Genomic DNA, 13662 nt, shown 5'->3' with positions numbered 1-13662 from the left:
CTTTGAGCGGCTTTCACAACAGCTCTGCTCTCCCCTGGGTTTTGATAGCTTCAGCTTTAACCGCTCTCTCAATAAAAGTCCGTTTTCTCATTTCAGGCGACAGATTTCACCATCTATTTGCTTTGCAGATGTGTGTGGGTGGCGGGCTTCACTCGCCAGATTTTTCCCACGCATCTTCAAACCGAGAGGTCTGACCCTGGCTGAAGTGTCCTTCTGAGTCACCCGGGGAATCGCTACATCCTCTGGGCGGAAGAGGCATCGCAGGCACCGGCACGCGTCTACGGACACCGAGAGGGGCCAGAATTCCCAGAATTGTGTGGGGGCTTGGAAAACCAGGAGCAGAGGTTTGGTTTGCTCACCTTGGGGCGGCTCAGCAAGGGCGGAGAGGTGCACCAGGAGCGTGGCACGGAGGCCCCGGATCCCAGCCCAGATGGAGCAGCCTGTATCTGTGTGTCCCGGTCCGTTCTCCCAGGCTCAGTCCACGTGGCCTCTCTGCAGGGCCTTTCCTATGAACACAGAATTCCTTCTGCGGTGCGGTTTCAGGCACTCGGATCGAGCACTCTTCCATCCCTGGACAGGAGAGGCTTGAGGGCACAGGAGGCTATACGTGTCCGATCCAGTAACCAGCTCACTTCCATCCTCCCCAAATCGGCCCTGTGGGCTTGCCCTTGTCCTTCTCTACCATGGGGGTTTTGGGGGTTGGTCTCCGGCCAAGTTGGCCACCGGGGTTGCTTATGGCCTAGGGCTGACCGTGGTGCCCAGTGTCTTCACTGATTCAGAGGCTGGTGAGCACCGTGCTCTGTGCTCCCTGCTGCGGGATGAGGCAGAGCAGGGAGATGAGGATGAAAAACAGGGTCCTGGAGCTGCAGGGAACAATACACTTCCGGGAAGAGTCACCTACTCCTGAGTAACTGATCAAAGAGGTGGCCGCGGGAGATCCGAGGCAGGAGGAAGGCTGCAAGGGGAGTGGAGAGGAGGGCTGGGGGGACCCTGTGGGGCACAGGGCGCTCCAGAGGCGAGTGCGGATGGGCTGCCTGGCCCAAGCTCAGTCTGCCCAGGGGAGGAGTGACGGAGACACGGCCCTCAGGGCCCATGTCCAGGGTCTTCGCTGCCCCTCTCTGCTGCCGCCTCTAGCAGCCCTGCCTAGATTGGGATCCACCTTGACTAACCGTGGTTTCAGGCCACCCGTGACCTCCTCCCCGACTCCATCATTTTGGTAAATCAGGCTGCTCTTCGTGGACCAGGGGAGGGCTGGAGAATTTCGCTGAACGCAGAAGCTCTTCTGGCAGAGGGCAGTGGGTTGGTGCATCGCATTGGCTGAGGCAGGTCTGAACTCAGACCTCAGCGCACACTGTGGGTCCAGATACCAGGTCAATTTGGCAACCTCTTAGAACAGCTGGCTTTTTTTTTTCTCCCTTTTGAAAAGTCACAGGACTTGACATGGCCCAACAGCTTTGCCCCTACTCTGGTGGGTGCAACTTCATCTCTCACCTTATGTCTCAATGGAATGAAACGTGACGCCACTGTCAATGTCATAGTGTTTATTTAAATCCTGAGATTAAAAATAAGACATTCCCAAATGGTGCAGCAGATGCTATACGGACTATGTTTTGGGATACAAAAGTTCCTCACCCCCACTGGGCAGGTGGAGAGTTGGCATTTGATGTGCTTCTGGTAATTCTTTGGCAGATAAAAAAGAGTTTGGTTCCCAGACCCACTACCCCGTAAGGCCGCGAGCATTGAGGATTGGTCTATTAAAGTGCAATTCTGATTTGGAAGCCACCCAACTGAGGCTTCGCTGTTGCTCTGCAGCCATGGGGGGACAGAAGCATCTCTGGACAGCCCTTGTCCTCAGGTTCTGAGAAGTCTTTTTGTCAGAAATGCTTCCTCAAATTTAAAGATGTACTGTGTTATTTTGAAAAAGTGCTTAAGAGAGAAAAGGCATTATTAACTGTCTTTGTTTCCTTGGAAGCACCACAACAGAGAAAAATTCACTCAGGGTTCCACTGAAAAGAACCTTTTGGGTAAGTGTTTTGTAAACGTAGATGGCTGGCTCTACATTCTCTGTGCTGGGTGACCCTTGATTCTGAGCGTTGCAGAGGGTAGCTCTGCCCTCATTCTTAACACCTCTGAGCTGAGGTTGGGATTCTCCAAGGTGGAGTCACCAAGATGGGCTTCTAAAACTGAAACTCCTATAAAAACGTATGGTGGACAGCTAACCAGAATGATAAAACACAGACTCTGAGATTTCATCCCCAAATGGGGATTTCTTTTCAGATGAGTCTGGAACGGCTTCACCACTGAAGGTGAGTGACAACTGAAAATAATTTTAAAAAACCATCTCCTTTATCTCTGATTTATCTAGTGTGGCTGTGCATTCATACTTTTCAGACCCGATGTAGTGTTTCAGTTCCAGATTCCTGTTTGAGAATTTCCTTGCCTGCTCTTGGTCCAGCGGATGTGGAGTAGGTGGGCTCCAGCCAGAAGCGCTCTGCAGGGGCTACGCTTTTTCCCAAACATGCTTGCTGGCGATGGATGAGGGTGCCTGACAGAGGCCGTGTTCCCGGGCGAGGGTGATCAGTGGCTTCCAAGGCATTGGTGAGCAAGGCGGCTGGTACTAATCAATACTAAACAGCAAGTTATTCAGAGAGCTCGGCCAGCCCCCAAAGAGGCTGCTGGGGGATTTTTCTTTTTTTTTTTAAGACAGTGATCTGGGATCCCAAGAATGTTTCCTACTTGTTGACTTTTAGTGTTAATTCAGTCTACTGGCTGGGGCCACCACTTTAAATAGCTGTTTTTCATTATCGTTTGCAGTAAAAAGAATATCTCAGCCCCCAAACTTCGGTAAAGTTGGGAACTTGTTTAAAATAAGAAAGCAGTTTATACAAGCCATACTTAAATATGCCAAGATGAACTCTAGCTGCACATCAAACCTGAGCTCCCACAGCAAAGTAACAAAGAACAAGAGTCCATTCAGCACAAAAAAATAACTACGCTGCAGCGGCAGGGTGGGGCCGCGCTGGGCAGGTGAAGGCTTTTGAGCCCACTGCCGTCACTGTCTGCAGTGCTGGCACAAGGGGCCCGCGGGCTCCTGCAGCAGTGCCTCTGGGTTGGCTTCACAAGAGCCACGGGATTTTTTTAAGCTGCAGTTGGTCCCCTGCTGGGTCGTGTCACAGAGGTTCAGAACAAGCCTCAGATGGAATATCTCAGGCCTTCGGCAGGAAACACATCAGCTACTTGAGAAATGCTGATTCGAGCTGCAGGTGACGGTGGTGAGATGAGCAGAGGGCCGCCTGCTTGGCCATGTCTCCAGGGTATCCTGGGAAAGCTAAGCACTCAAACCGAGATTCCAGATGCTTCAGGGTCTTTTGTTTCTCTCAAGTGGTGAGCCAGCTACATCTGGTTATCCTCTTCAGGGGAGATGGATTTAAAGGCAGGGTAGTTTGCTTTCAAGCAGTGCGGCACCCTGTAAGGACAAGCATAAGTCTAGGAAGTCTCTGGGGGCCTGGCCATTTCTGTTTTGGTGCTAAGCACTGTCAGGACCTTGCTCAATGAGATGCTAGAGACTCTTGGCTTTCTGCCACAGGCGGCTGCTCCCAGGAAAGAGAGCACGAGAGGGCCAGCTCTTTTCTGGAAGGTTCTGTTCACCATGTCTCAAGCCCCACTTAAAGTGCCTGGAAGTGCCTATGTCTCCTGTTTAAATGGAAGCTCTGAGTCTACTGCCAAAGTCATTTCCTCCTACCTCTGCTGGCACCTGGGGGGTATGGGGTCTGAACTGAACTTGGCCAAGGATTCTTGACCCATTCGTCAGTTCCCAAAACCAGTCAGATCAGGCTCGTGAATGATGAGATGAAGCTTCGACGTGGTGTGACTTGGCTTAGTCACTGGGCCAGTTGAAGGGCTGGTGGGGTATTCGGACCCGCAGTCGCCTTGCCAGACACCCTCTCCCCTGACCACAGCGAAGGTGGGCTGCTTGGTCAGATCTCTGCTCACTGCGGAAGGACCTGGGTCCCAACTGCCCTGTGAACAGGGCACAGAGAGGCCGTCAAAGGTGAGCTCTCTGTCGGGGAGAAAAGGGCCACAGAGAACAGGAAGATCATCTGCTTCTTGTCCCGGAAAAGGACAGAGGATTCATTTGCTCCCAGGTGTCAGCTGCAGGCTGAGCAGCAGGAAGTGGGCAAAAGGGGTGTGGGGAACCTAGGCAGGTGGGGAGGAGGGACCGAGAGGTGAGCAAAGAGCCGATTCATGAATTATGCCCGTTTATACTTGAGTTAACAAAGACTTCTCTTAAGAAGCCCTCGACTTCTAAAAGTGGTTCCTACCCTGAATATGATCATTAGTAAACGTATCTGCAGAAGCTCTTGTTAATATAAACAAAGACAGGCTGAGAAGTGAGCCCCACAGGCTGATGTGTCCAGCCTTTTGGTCATGGCGTGGATGTTACCCAGCATCTGGGCTCTGGCCATCTGGACGTAGATTGCACTGCAGGCCCTCAGTAGGTGGGTTCTGTTTCCTGGATTAGCTTCACTTCTGATTCTTAGGGTGGTATTTTGAGCTGTTGAGAGGCCCAGCTGAGTGGAGGGCTTTGCTCTAGGACAGACTCGCCCAGATAGAAGGGCCAGGAGAAAAGTGCAGCTGGCGGCCCCTCTGAGCAGCCCTGCACTCCCTGGGCAGGAGGGGACAGGAGCAGGATGGAGGAAGCTGGATGGGATCTCAGGCGGGCCCCTAGGTGCCCTGACGTCCTTTCCAGGGAGGACTCAAGGGCCCCACAGGGTCTGGCCAGGCCTTCCAGCTCATGGTCACCCGTGATGCCTGGGGTGGGCACAGGGGGCTGTGTCTCTCCACGGGTGGAAGTCGGGACCCTTCTGACCCAGGAAACTCTTCACAGGAGGCCTGGAGCCAACTGCGCCCCCCTGGAGAGGCCAATGGTCTCCTGAGTGTTTAAACCTTTGGCATAGCGTCCCTCCGGGTGTGAGGACAGTGGAAAACGTCACTTGAGCCCTTACGAGCCATGGGCTAAGAGTGGTGTGCAGCGCTGAGTACACGGCGCTCAGAGCAACGCGGCTCTGATGAGCAGCCAAGGGCCCGTCTCCTAAAGTTGCATGGTGGATACTGATAGCTTTAGAGCAGCTATTTTTTGTTTTCTGGGTTTTTTAGGTGCTTTACGTGACAAGTGAGGAGGAGTAGTGTTTCCTGTGGGTAATGTGAAACTAGCAAAATCCAGGTACTTGAGGTTACGGGAAATCACTTCCATCGTAGATGACAGGCCGGTCAACAGTTAAATGATAAAAGACTTTCTTGGAGACGAATCTGAGGAGACAAATGGGGAAGGGGGGGTTATTCCGAGGGCTGGAAGCAGCTGCAGTGACCTGGCTGGGGTGGGTGCTGGCTGGCACAGGAAACCTTGGTGCAAACACCTCTGCTCCGAGCCTGGGGTCCCTCACAGACTGCGTGGACTCTTCCAGGCCCCCTCACCCCCATTTCCTGACTCTCTAGCAGAGATATCTTCCTGCAAAAGGAACTTAGGACACCTCCGTGGACTGTCCTGGGCTTGGGTGCAGAAATGCCCATTCAGTCCCACACTGTGAAGCACCCCTCCTTCCCTCGCTGCTCTGAAGGGGCCCTGGGGTGGGGGTGTCTCAGGGGTCTCGGCGGTCTGGGCTGCCCTGGGGAAGTGGGTGGTGCAGGCGTGGAGGGGACACACACAGTGGAGGCGAGCCTGGATCTCATTCTGACTGGACATCTGGATCTCTTCCGCTGTCGTGCTTTGAAAACCTTGACTAGGCCCTGAGATGACGTTAGTGGCGAGGGCCGCAGTGTGTCTCAGCACCACGGCCGCTCCTACTGCCGACTGCAAAGCTGGTCTGGGGCTGCCTCTGCCCTCAACACGCTGCTCCCAGCCTCTCCGTCAACCTGCGGTGGGGCTCAGGGAGGTAGTAAAAATGCTGGCTGCCACTGCAGAGGAAACCCGGGTTCCACTAAAACCCAGAGGGGAGAGAGTGCTGGGCTGGCCTCCACCCCACCTCCTGACCGCTGCCCTGAGGGGCTGAGGCCCATGCCCGGTCTGACCAGCTTTCTGGACATGCAGAGCCCATGCCCAAGAATCCTGCTAACACAGGGTGTGTTCACGTTCCTGGGGGAAGGGCGCGGGAGGGGAAAGGCGGGGAGCCCATTCTTCCAAGCTCTCCCTTGGTGGATGCCCATGGCCATACGCCCTGGGAGTTCAAGGCCCTGAGGTGGTGAGAGGGTGCACTCCAGCTTTCACCGACAGGTGGCACCCCAGCTTCTCACTACTTGATAGCTATTAAGTTACTGTGCTTAAAGCCCAGCCGGCTGGCAAGGGCACCCATGGGGAGGGATGTGGCTGCTAGCTCAGGGCCCCGCTCAGAGAGGATGTGGCTGGATGCTGATCAGACAGGTCTTATGAATGAAGTAAGCCCCTACTAAGGGCTTACGCTGAAGCCAGAATAGGGACAGGTGCCCAGCAGCCTGCACTGCGGCACATCTCCATGAAGCAGGGCCCTGGCTCGAGGCAGATGCTCAGCCAGCGTTGGTCCGCTGTCCTCCTTCCTGTCTTGGCTGCCCCTCCAGCCTCATCTCCATTCACCTCCATCCTCCTGACCCCTCAGCCTTGCACTCACTCCTGGACCTGCACCTGGAGCTCTGAAGTCGTGCTCCCCAGAGATGGTACCTGCTGCTCCACTCACTGGACAAGGGGGCCCAGGGGCCTGGCCTCACAGCTCCAGTCCTGGTTAACTCTGGGCCTTCATCACTTCACTTCTCTCCCATCCGTCCATTCACCCATCCGCCCAATCCTTCCACTGTATTTGCTGAGCTCTTCTCTGGCCTGGGCAGAGGGCATCAGGACGGGAGAAGCAGAAGAGCATCCCGGGTAAGAGCCCAGAGCCTTGAGCCAGGCCACCTGGGTTCAAATCCAGCCCCACCACCAGCTGTGTGATTGGGAGTGCCCCTCTTCTAGGTCCTCAGTCCCTTAGCAGTAACACGAGGAGAAAGACAGTCCCTACTGCACGGGGCTGCTGTGCGGCTGAAGGCAGTAGTATTAATAAGAGCAGAGGGCAGAGAACACGCTTAACCCGTGGTGAGACTCAGTAAGTATCAGGCTGTGTGTTACACACGCTACAACGGACACTGGAACACCAGAGTATAGGTCTAAAATGAATGAACCACTGATAATCAGGGACTGATAACTAACAACTGCTTTTACACGTCCACCTCTGTCCTTGAGGCGGGGTGCCGGGTGGGTTCATCCGGACGCTGACCGAGGAGGCGGCCTACCTGGAAAAGGTGTTGTCAAAGATGAGTAGGTAGATGCCTGGTGTGCGGACCTTGAGCTGGCCCTGGATGTTCTCCTTGTGGGAATTGCAGCGGGTGGTGGGAATGAGCACCTGGGAGGATAGGCAGATGGGAAAAGCGTCACAGAAGCGGAGAGGGCACCACAGAGCCTCTGGGCAGACTCTTCATTTGGGGAAGGAAACTGAGGCCCAGGGAGGCTGAATGCCTCGTGAGGTCACAGCTGAGCCTCATTAGCCCCACTTCAGGGTGGGGGCCTTCCACATGCCCTGGGTTTGTCAATAACTTACAATGGGGGGGGGACCAGTGTAGACATGAGTTTCGCCAAAATCATGATAGGTCAGCATCCTGAAAGAATGGTCCCCCCAGCCCCCTCTGACCATGGCCAGTGCCAGAACGCTCTACTCTCCAGAGAAGCAGCTTCTTCCTGGCTTCGGGAAGCAGAGGCTTACTCCATGTGGAATCCTGCCTGGTCCTTTCCAGTTGGTGCTGGTGCTGCTGCCCTCGGGGTGTCAGAGACGGGCCCAGCCCTCCATCCACGTCTCTCGGGCACTCTGTGAAGCTTCTGGGCCTACAAGCCTCCAGGCTGACCGCCCCTGGCTCACGCGTGGCTTCTCAATGGGCCCCAGTCAGTCCGTATGTCCCAGAGCCCTTTCTTCTTTCCAGGTCTCCAGCTCCCTATCTCCTCTGAGAATGAGAAATTAATCCCTGGAGACACTTATTTTCTGAGAACATTGTTCCCAGGGCCTCACTGTCAGAGGCCAAGTCTGAGCACGTGGCGTGAGCTGGCCAGGGCCGGGGCTGGGGTACTGGGATGGCCAACCTCTTCCCCACGGGCAGTCTTCAACCTGCTGGCCAGGTGAGATACTTTAAAACTGAAGATATAATAGGAAGTAACACAGGGCCAGCCAAAATTAAAAACATTTTTGGGAGGGCTTCCTTGCTGGTCCCAGTGGTTAAGTATCCATCTGCCGATGCAGGGGGCATGGGTGTGTTCCCTGGTCTGGGAAGATCCCACATGCTGAGGGGCAACTAGGCCCCCAAGCCACAGCTACGGAGCCCGCGGGCTGTGGCTACTGAAGCCTGCACACCTGGAGCCTAGCCCGCAACAAGAGGAGCCCCCGCACGACAAACAGGAGCCCCCGCAACAAGAGGAGCCCCCGCACGACAGACAGGAGCCCCCGCACGACAGACAGGAGCCCCCGCAACAAGAGGAGCGCCCGCAACAAGAGGAGCGCCCGCAACAAGAGGAGCGCCCGCAACAAGAGGAGCCCCCGCACGACAGACAGGAGCCCCCGCAACAAGAGGAGCCCCCGCAACAAGAGGAGCCCCCGCAACAAGAGGAGCCCCCGCAACAAGAGGAGCCCCCGCAACAAGAGGAGCGCCCGCAACAAGAGGAGCGCTCGCAACAAGAGGAGCGCCCACAACAAGAGGAGCCCCCGCACGACAAACAGGAGCCCCCGCAACAAGAGGAGCCCCCGCACAACAGACAGGAGCCCCCGCAACAAGAGGAGCCCCCGCAACAAACAGGAGCCCCCGCAACAAGAGGAGCCCCCGCAACAAGAAGAGCCCCCGCACGACAGACAGGAGCCCCCGCAACAAGAGGAGCCCCCGCACGACAGACAGGAGCCCCCGCAACAAACAGGAGCCCCCGCACGACAGACAGGAGCCCCCGCACAACAGACAGGAGCCACCCCCAACAAACAGGAGCCCCCGCTTGCCGCAACTCAAGAAAACCTGCAGGCGAGCGTTTCCAACCTGTACAAAACGACTGACTCCAAAACACAGAGACGTGATTACGTTTTCACCTCAAGGCTGAACATGGCTGCCTATTTCTTAAAATGCTACATGGTGGTCACAAAGTTCCCAAAGTGGGCTAAGTTCCCACAAAAAGCTCTGCCCTTCAGGATCTTGTGGTTTAATGGTGATAACAGATAAGAAAACATTCAATTGTGCTGGGTGAGACTGTCACAATAGGTGTACTGGGGAGGGGTGCCTATCCCAGCCTCTCGGTGGGTGGGAGGAGAGGCAGCATCAGGGAAGACTTCCTGGAAGAGGCAACAGTGAGCTAGGACAATTTAGTTAGTACAGTCCATGGGGCCTCAAAGAGTCAGACACAAATGAGTGCACACACTTCTAACTTATTTGTATCTTTACATCTAAATTTTATTGCTTGTAGGCATGACGGGGTTGGGGCTTGCTTTTATCCAGCTTGACAATTCCTGCCTTTCAGTTGGGATGTTTACCCAACTTACATGTATGCGACTGTCAGTAAGGTTAGGTTTGAGTCTCTCATCTTACTGTTTTTTATTTGTTCCATTTGCTGACTGCTCTCTTTTCCTCTCAAAGCAGTAAGCTAGGGCAATTTCAGGGCTCAACTTGTTCTATCAAGGATCACTGTCCATCATCTCCTACTGTATAGTGACTTAAAAACGGTTGCTTCTCATATTTTGTCTGTTTTGGTTATTTCTTGGGAGGGTAAATCTTAGCCATTCTCCTGTGCTTTTGAACATGTTGTCCCCCTGCCTGGTGTGCCCAGCGAATAAAAATAAATAAGTAAGAGACTCAGGTTGGATCCCTGGGTCAGGAAAACATCCTGGAGAAGGGAACAGCAACCCACTCTAGTATTTTTGCCTGGAGGATACCATGGACAGAGGAGCCTAGTGGGCTAGAGTTCATGGGGGTTTCAAAGAGTTATATATGACTGAGCAACTAAGTTAAAAGGATATAAAAGGAATATAAAAAGATACACCACGCTGCTGCTGCTCAGTCACTTCAGTCGTATCCAACTCTGTGCGACCCTGTGGACTACAGCCCACCAGGATCCTCTGTCCATGGGATTCTCTAGGCAAGAGTACTCGAGTGGGTTGCCATGCCCTTCTCCAGGGGATCTTCCTGTCCCAGGGATTGAACCCAAGTCTCCTGTACTTCAGACAGATTCTTTACCACGGAGCCACCAGGGAAGCCCCATACCATGCTAACACTGGTCAAAAGAAGCTATATTAATATCAAAGTAGATTTTATATCAAAGAACATGGCCAGGGATAGTACCATAAATGATAAAGACAGCAATTCATCAAGGGAACATAACAATCCTAAGCACTAGCTATTAACTTGATCTAACTGATATTTATAGGACACTCCACCCAACAACAGCAGAACACACATTCTTTTCCAATATCAGTTCACTTGTGTCCCGACTATTTGTGATCCCATGGACTGTAGCACGCCAGGCTTCCCTCTCCATCACCAACTCCCGGAGCTTGCTTAAACTCATGTCCATCGAGTAATGCTATCCAATCATCTCATCCTCTGTCGTCCCCTTCTCCTCCCGCCTTCGATCTTTCCCAGCATCAGAGTCTTTTCAAATGAGTCAGTTCTTCACATCAGGTGGCCAAAGTATTGGAGTTTCAGCTTCAGCACCAGTCCTTCCAATGAATTTTCAGCACTGATTTATTTTAGGACTGACTGGTTTGAACTTTTTGCTTATCCAAGGGACTCTCAAGAGTTTTCTCTAACACCATAGTTCAAAAGCATGAATTCGCAACACTCAGCTTTCTTTACGGTCCAACTCTAACATCCATACATGATTACTGGAAAAACCATAGCTTTGACTAGACAGACCTTTGTTGGTAAAGTAATGTCTCTGCTTTTTAATATGCTGTTTAGGTTTGTCATAGTTTTTCTTCCAAGGAGAAAGCGGCTTTTAATTTCATGGCTGCAGTCACTGTCGATAGTGATTTTGGAGCCCAAGAAAATAGTCTGTTACTATACCAAGTGAAAATTTCATGCAAAGATGGGCACAATAAAGGACAGAAACAGTACGGACCTAAGTAGAAGATATTAAGAAGAGGTGGCAAGAATACACAGAAGAACTAGACAAAAAAGATCTTCACAACCCAGATAACCACAATGGTGTGATCACTCACCTAGAGCCAGACATCCTGGACTGTGAAGTCAAGTGGGCCTTACATCAAGTGGGCCTTACAAAGCATCACTGCAAACAAAGCTAGTTGGAGGTGATGGAATTTCAATTGAGCTATTTCAAATCCTAAAAGATGATGCTGTGAAAGTGCTGCACTCAATATGCCAGCAAATTTGGAAAACTCAGCAGTGGTCACAGGATTGGAAAAGATCCATTTTCATTCCAATCAGAAAGAAAGGCAATGCCAAAGAATGCTCAAACTACCACATAATTGCACTCATCTCACACACTAGCAAAGCAATGCTCAAAATTCTCCAAGTGAGGCTTCAACAGTACGGGAACTGAGAACTTCCAGATGTTCAACTGGATTTAGAAAAGACAGAGGACCCAGAGATCAAATTGCCAACATCCTTTGGATCATCGAAAAAGGAAGAGAATTCCAGAAAAACATCTACTTCTGCTTTATTGACAAAGCCTTTTACTGTGTGAATCACAACAAACTGTGCTTCACAGTTTTCACTCTCTTCAAGAGCTGGGCATGCCAGACCACCTCACCTGCCTCCTGAGAAATCTGTATGCAGGTCAAGAAGCAACAGTTAGAACCAGACATGGAACAACAGGCTGGTTCCAAACTGGGAAAAGAGGACTTCAAGGCTATGTATTGTCACCCTGCTTATTTGACTTATATGCAGAGTACATCTTGCAAAATGCCGGGCTGGATGAAGCACAAGCTGGAATCAAGATTGATGGGAGAAGTACCAGTAACCTCAGATATGCAGATGACACCACCCTAATGGCAGAATGCGAAGAGGAACTAAAGAGTCTCTTGATGAAAGTGAAAGAGGAGAGTGAAAAAGCTGGCTTAAAACTCCACATTAAAAAACTAAGATCATGGCATCCGGTCCCATCACTTTATGGCAAATAGACAGGGAAACAGTGACAGACTTTTCCAGCATACTTGGAATAATCACTAGGTGGGCCACATTCTAGGCCATTAAGAAAAATTACATTTAAAAGGATCCAAACACACTAAAAAGTGTGTTTTCTGACAATGGAGTTAAGTTAGAAAAAAAACTGCAGTTGTCTAAAAATCCCCAAATATCTGAAACTAAATAACACATGAGTCAGACAAAAGTCAAAAGGGAGACCCCAAAGGCCCAGAGAGACAGAGCACACAGCAGGCTCCTGACACCATGGAACCCCGGCTCTGACTGCAAGCTGCTGGTGGCGAGGAGCAGGACGGGCCCAAGACAGGCCTGGAGGGGACCGAGACGCGCGAGGGCCTCCTACGTGTGGGCTCTGCGGCAGCCTCCTCTACCAAGTAGCACATGGTATCTCATCAAGCTCCATTACTGGTTTATAATAGTCTAGTTCTACAGGGAACTGAGAATCCTGGGAGGTTGAAAGGCTGGGTCTGCTCCTGTGATCCATAACCTAAAAGTTTTGAGCCTGGCCTGAGATATTTGAGCAAGCACACGCAGGAGGGCGTGCCAGGGAGAAAGGCTTGCGGTTTACACAGGGACGCCTGTGTGCCCCGCTCCTCAGCCTTCCCACACACTACTCTGATTCCAAAGCAAAAGCCAAGAGCTTGTCAAGGCAGGATCCTCTGAAGAGGACATGTAAGATAATACTCTTATTTCTTTAAAACAGTCTATAGACTTTTTGGTCATTCCAGCTGCTGTTTTTTCTACCATGGTCAAAATCTGTAAGATTTTCTCGCTATTACTTTAAATTAATCAACCAAATCGTCTAGGGGAGCCAAAGGCTCTGGTGTAAAACTGTGGAAAATTCTTTAAGAGATGGGAATATCAGACCTTACCTGCCTCCTGAGAAACCTATATGCAGGTCCAGAAGCAACAGAACTGGACATGTAACAACAGACTGGTTCCAAATTGGGAAAGGAGTACGTCAAGGCTGTATACTGTCACCCTGCTTATTTAACTTACATGCAGAGTGTATCATGTGAAATTCTGGGTTGGATAAAGCACAAGCTGGAATCAAGATTGCTGGGAAAAATATCAGTAACCTCAGATATGCAGATGATACAACCCTTATGGCAGAAAGCAAAGAGGAACTAAAGAGCCTCTTGATGAAAGTGAAAGAGAAGAATGAAAAAGCTGGCTTACAACTCAATATTCAGAAAGCTAAGATCATGACATCTGGTCCCATCACTTCATGGCAAAAAGATGGGGACACAATGGAAACCTTACTTTCTTGGGCTCCAAAATCACTGCAGGTGGTGACTGCAGCCATGAAGTTAATTAAAAGACTCTTGCTCCTTGGAAGCAAAGCTATAACAAGCCTAGGAACAAACAAACAAAGTAATAAAATAAAAACACAAAAAGCAGAGACGTCACTGTTCCGACAAAGGTCTGCATAGTCAAAGCTATGATTTTTTCAGTAGTCATGTACGGATGTAAGAGTTG

The 13662-nt window shown here is 51.5% G+C and overlaps 1 protein-coding gene across 5 annotated transcripts in view; it reads right to left on the bottom strand.

The window, feature by feature from the left end:
* FYCO1 (FYVE and coiled-coil domain containing 1) overlaps positions 1527 to 13662 on the bottom strand; it is an 80196-nt gene continuing 68060 nt past the window's right edge. For all 5 annotated transcript variants that reach the window (XM_018067084.1, XM_018067079.1, XM_018067083.1 and 2 more), the window contains 2 exons: positions 7297 to 7406; positions 1527 to 5310 (listed from right to left, as the gene is read on the bottom strand). In XM_018067084.1, coding sequence (XP_017922573.1) covers positions 5235 to 5310; positions 7297 to 7406 — 186 coding nt within the window. In that variant the 3' untranslated portion in view covers positions 1527 to 5234. The remainder of the gene's footprint in view (positions 5311 to 7296; positions 7407 to 13662) is intronic.

The sequence above is a fragment of the Capra hircus genome, chromosome 22 (genome assembly GCF_001704415.2).
Source record: "Capra hircus breed San Clemente chromosome 22, ASM170441v1, whole genome shotgun sequence".
Lineage (NCBI taxonomy): Eukaryota > Metazoa > Chordata > Mammalia > Artiodactyla > Bovidae > Capra > Capra hircus.
Note: the sequence above shows the minus strand (reverse complement) of the source record. Positions and strands in the feature narration are given on the sequence as shown.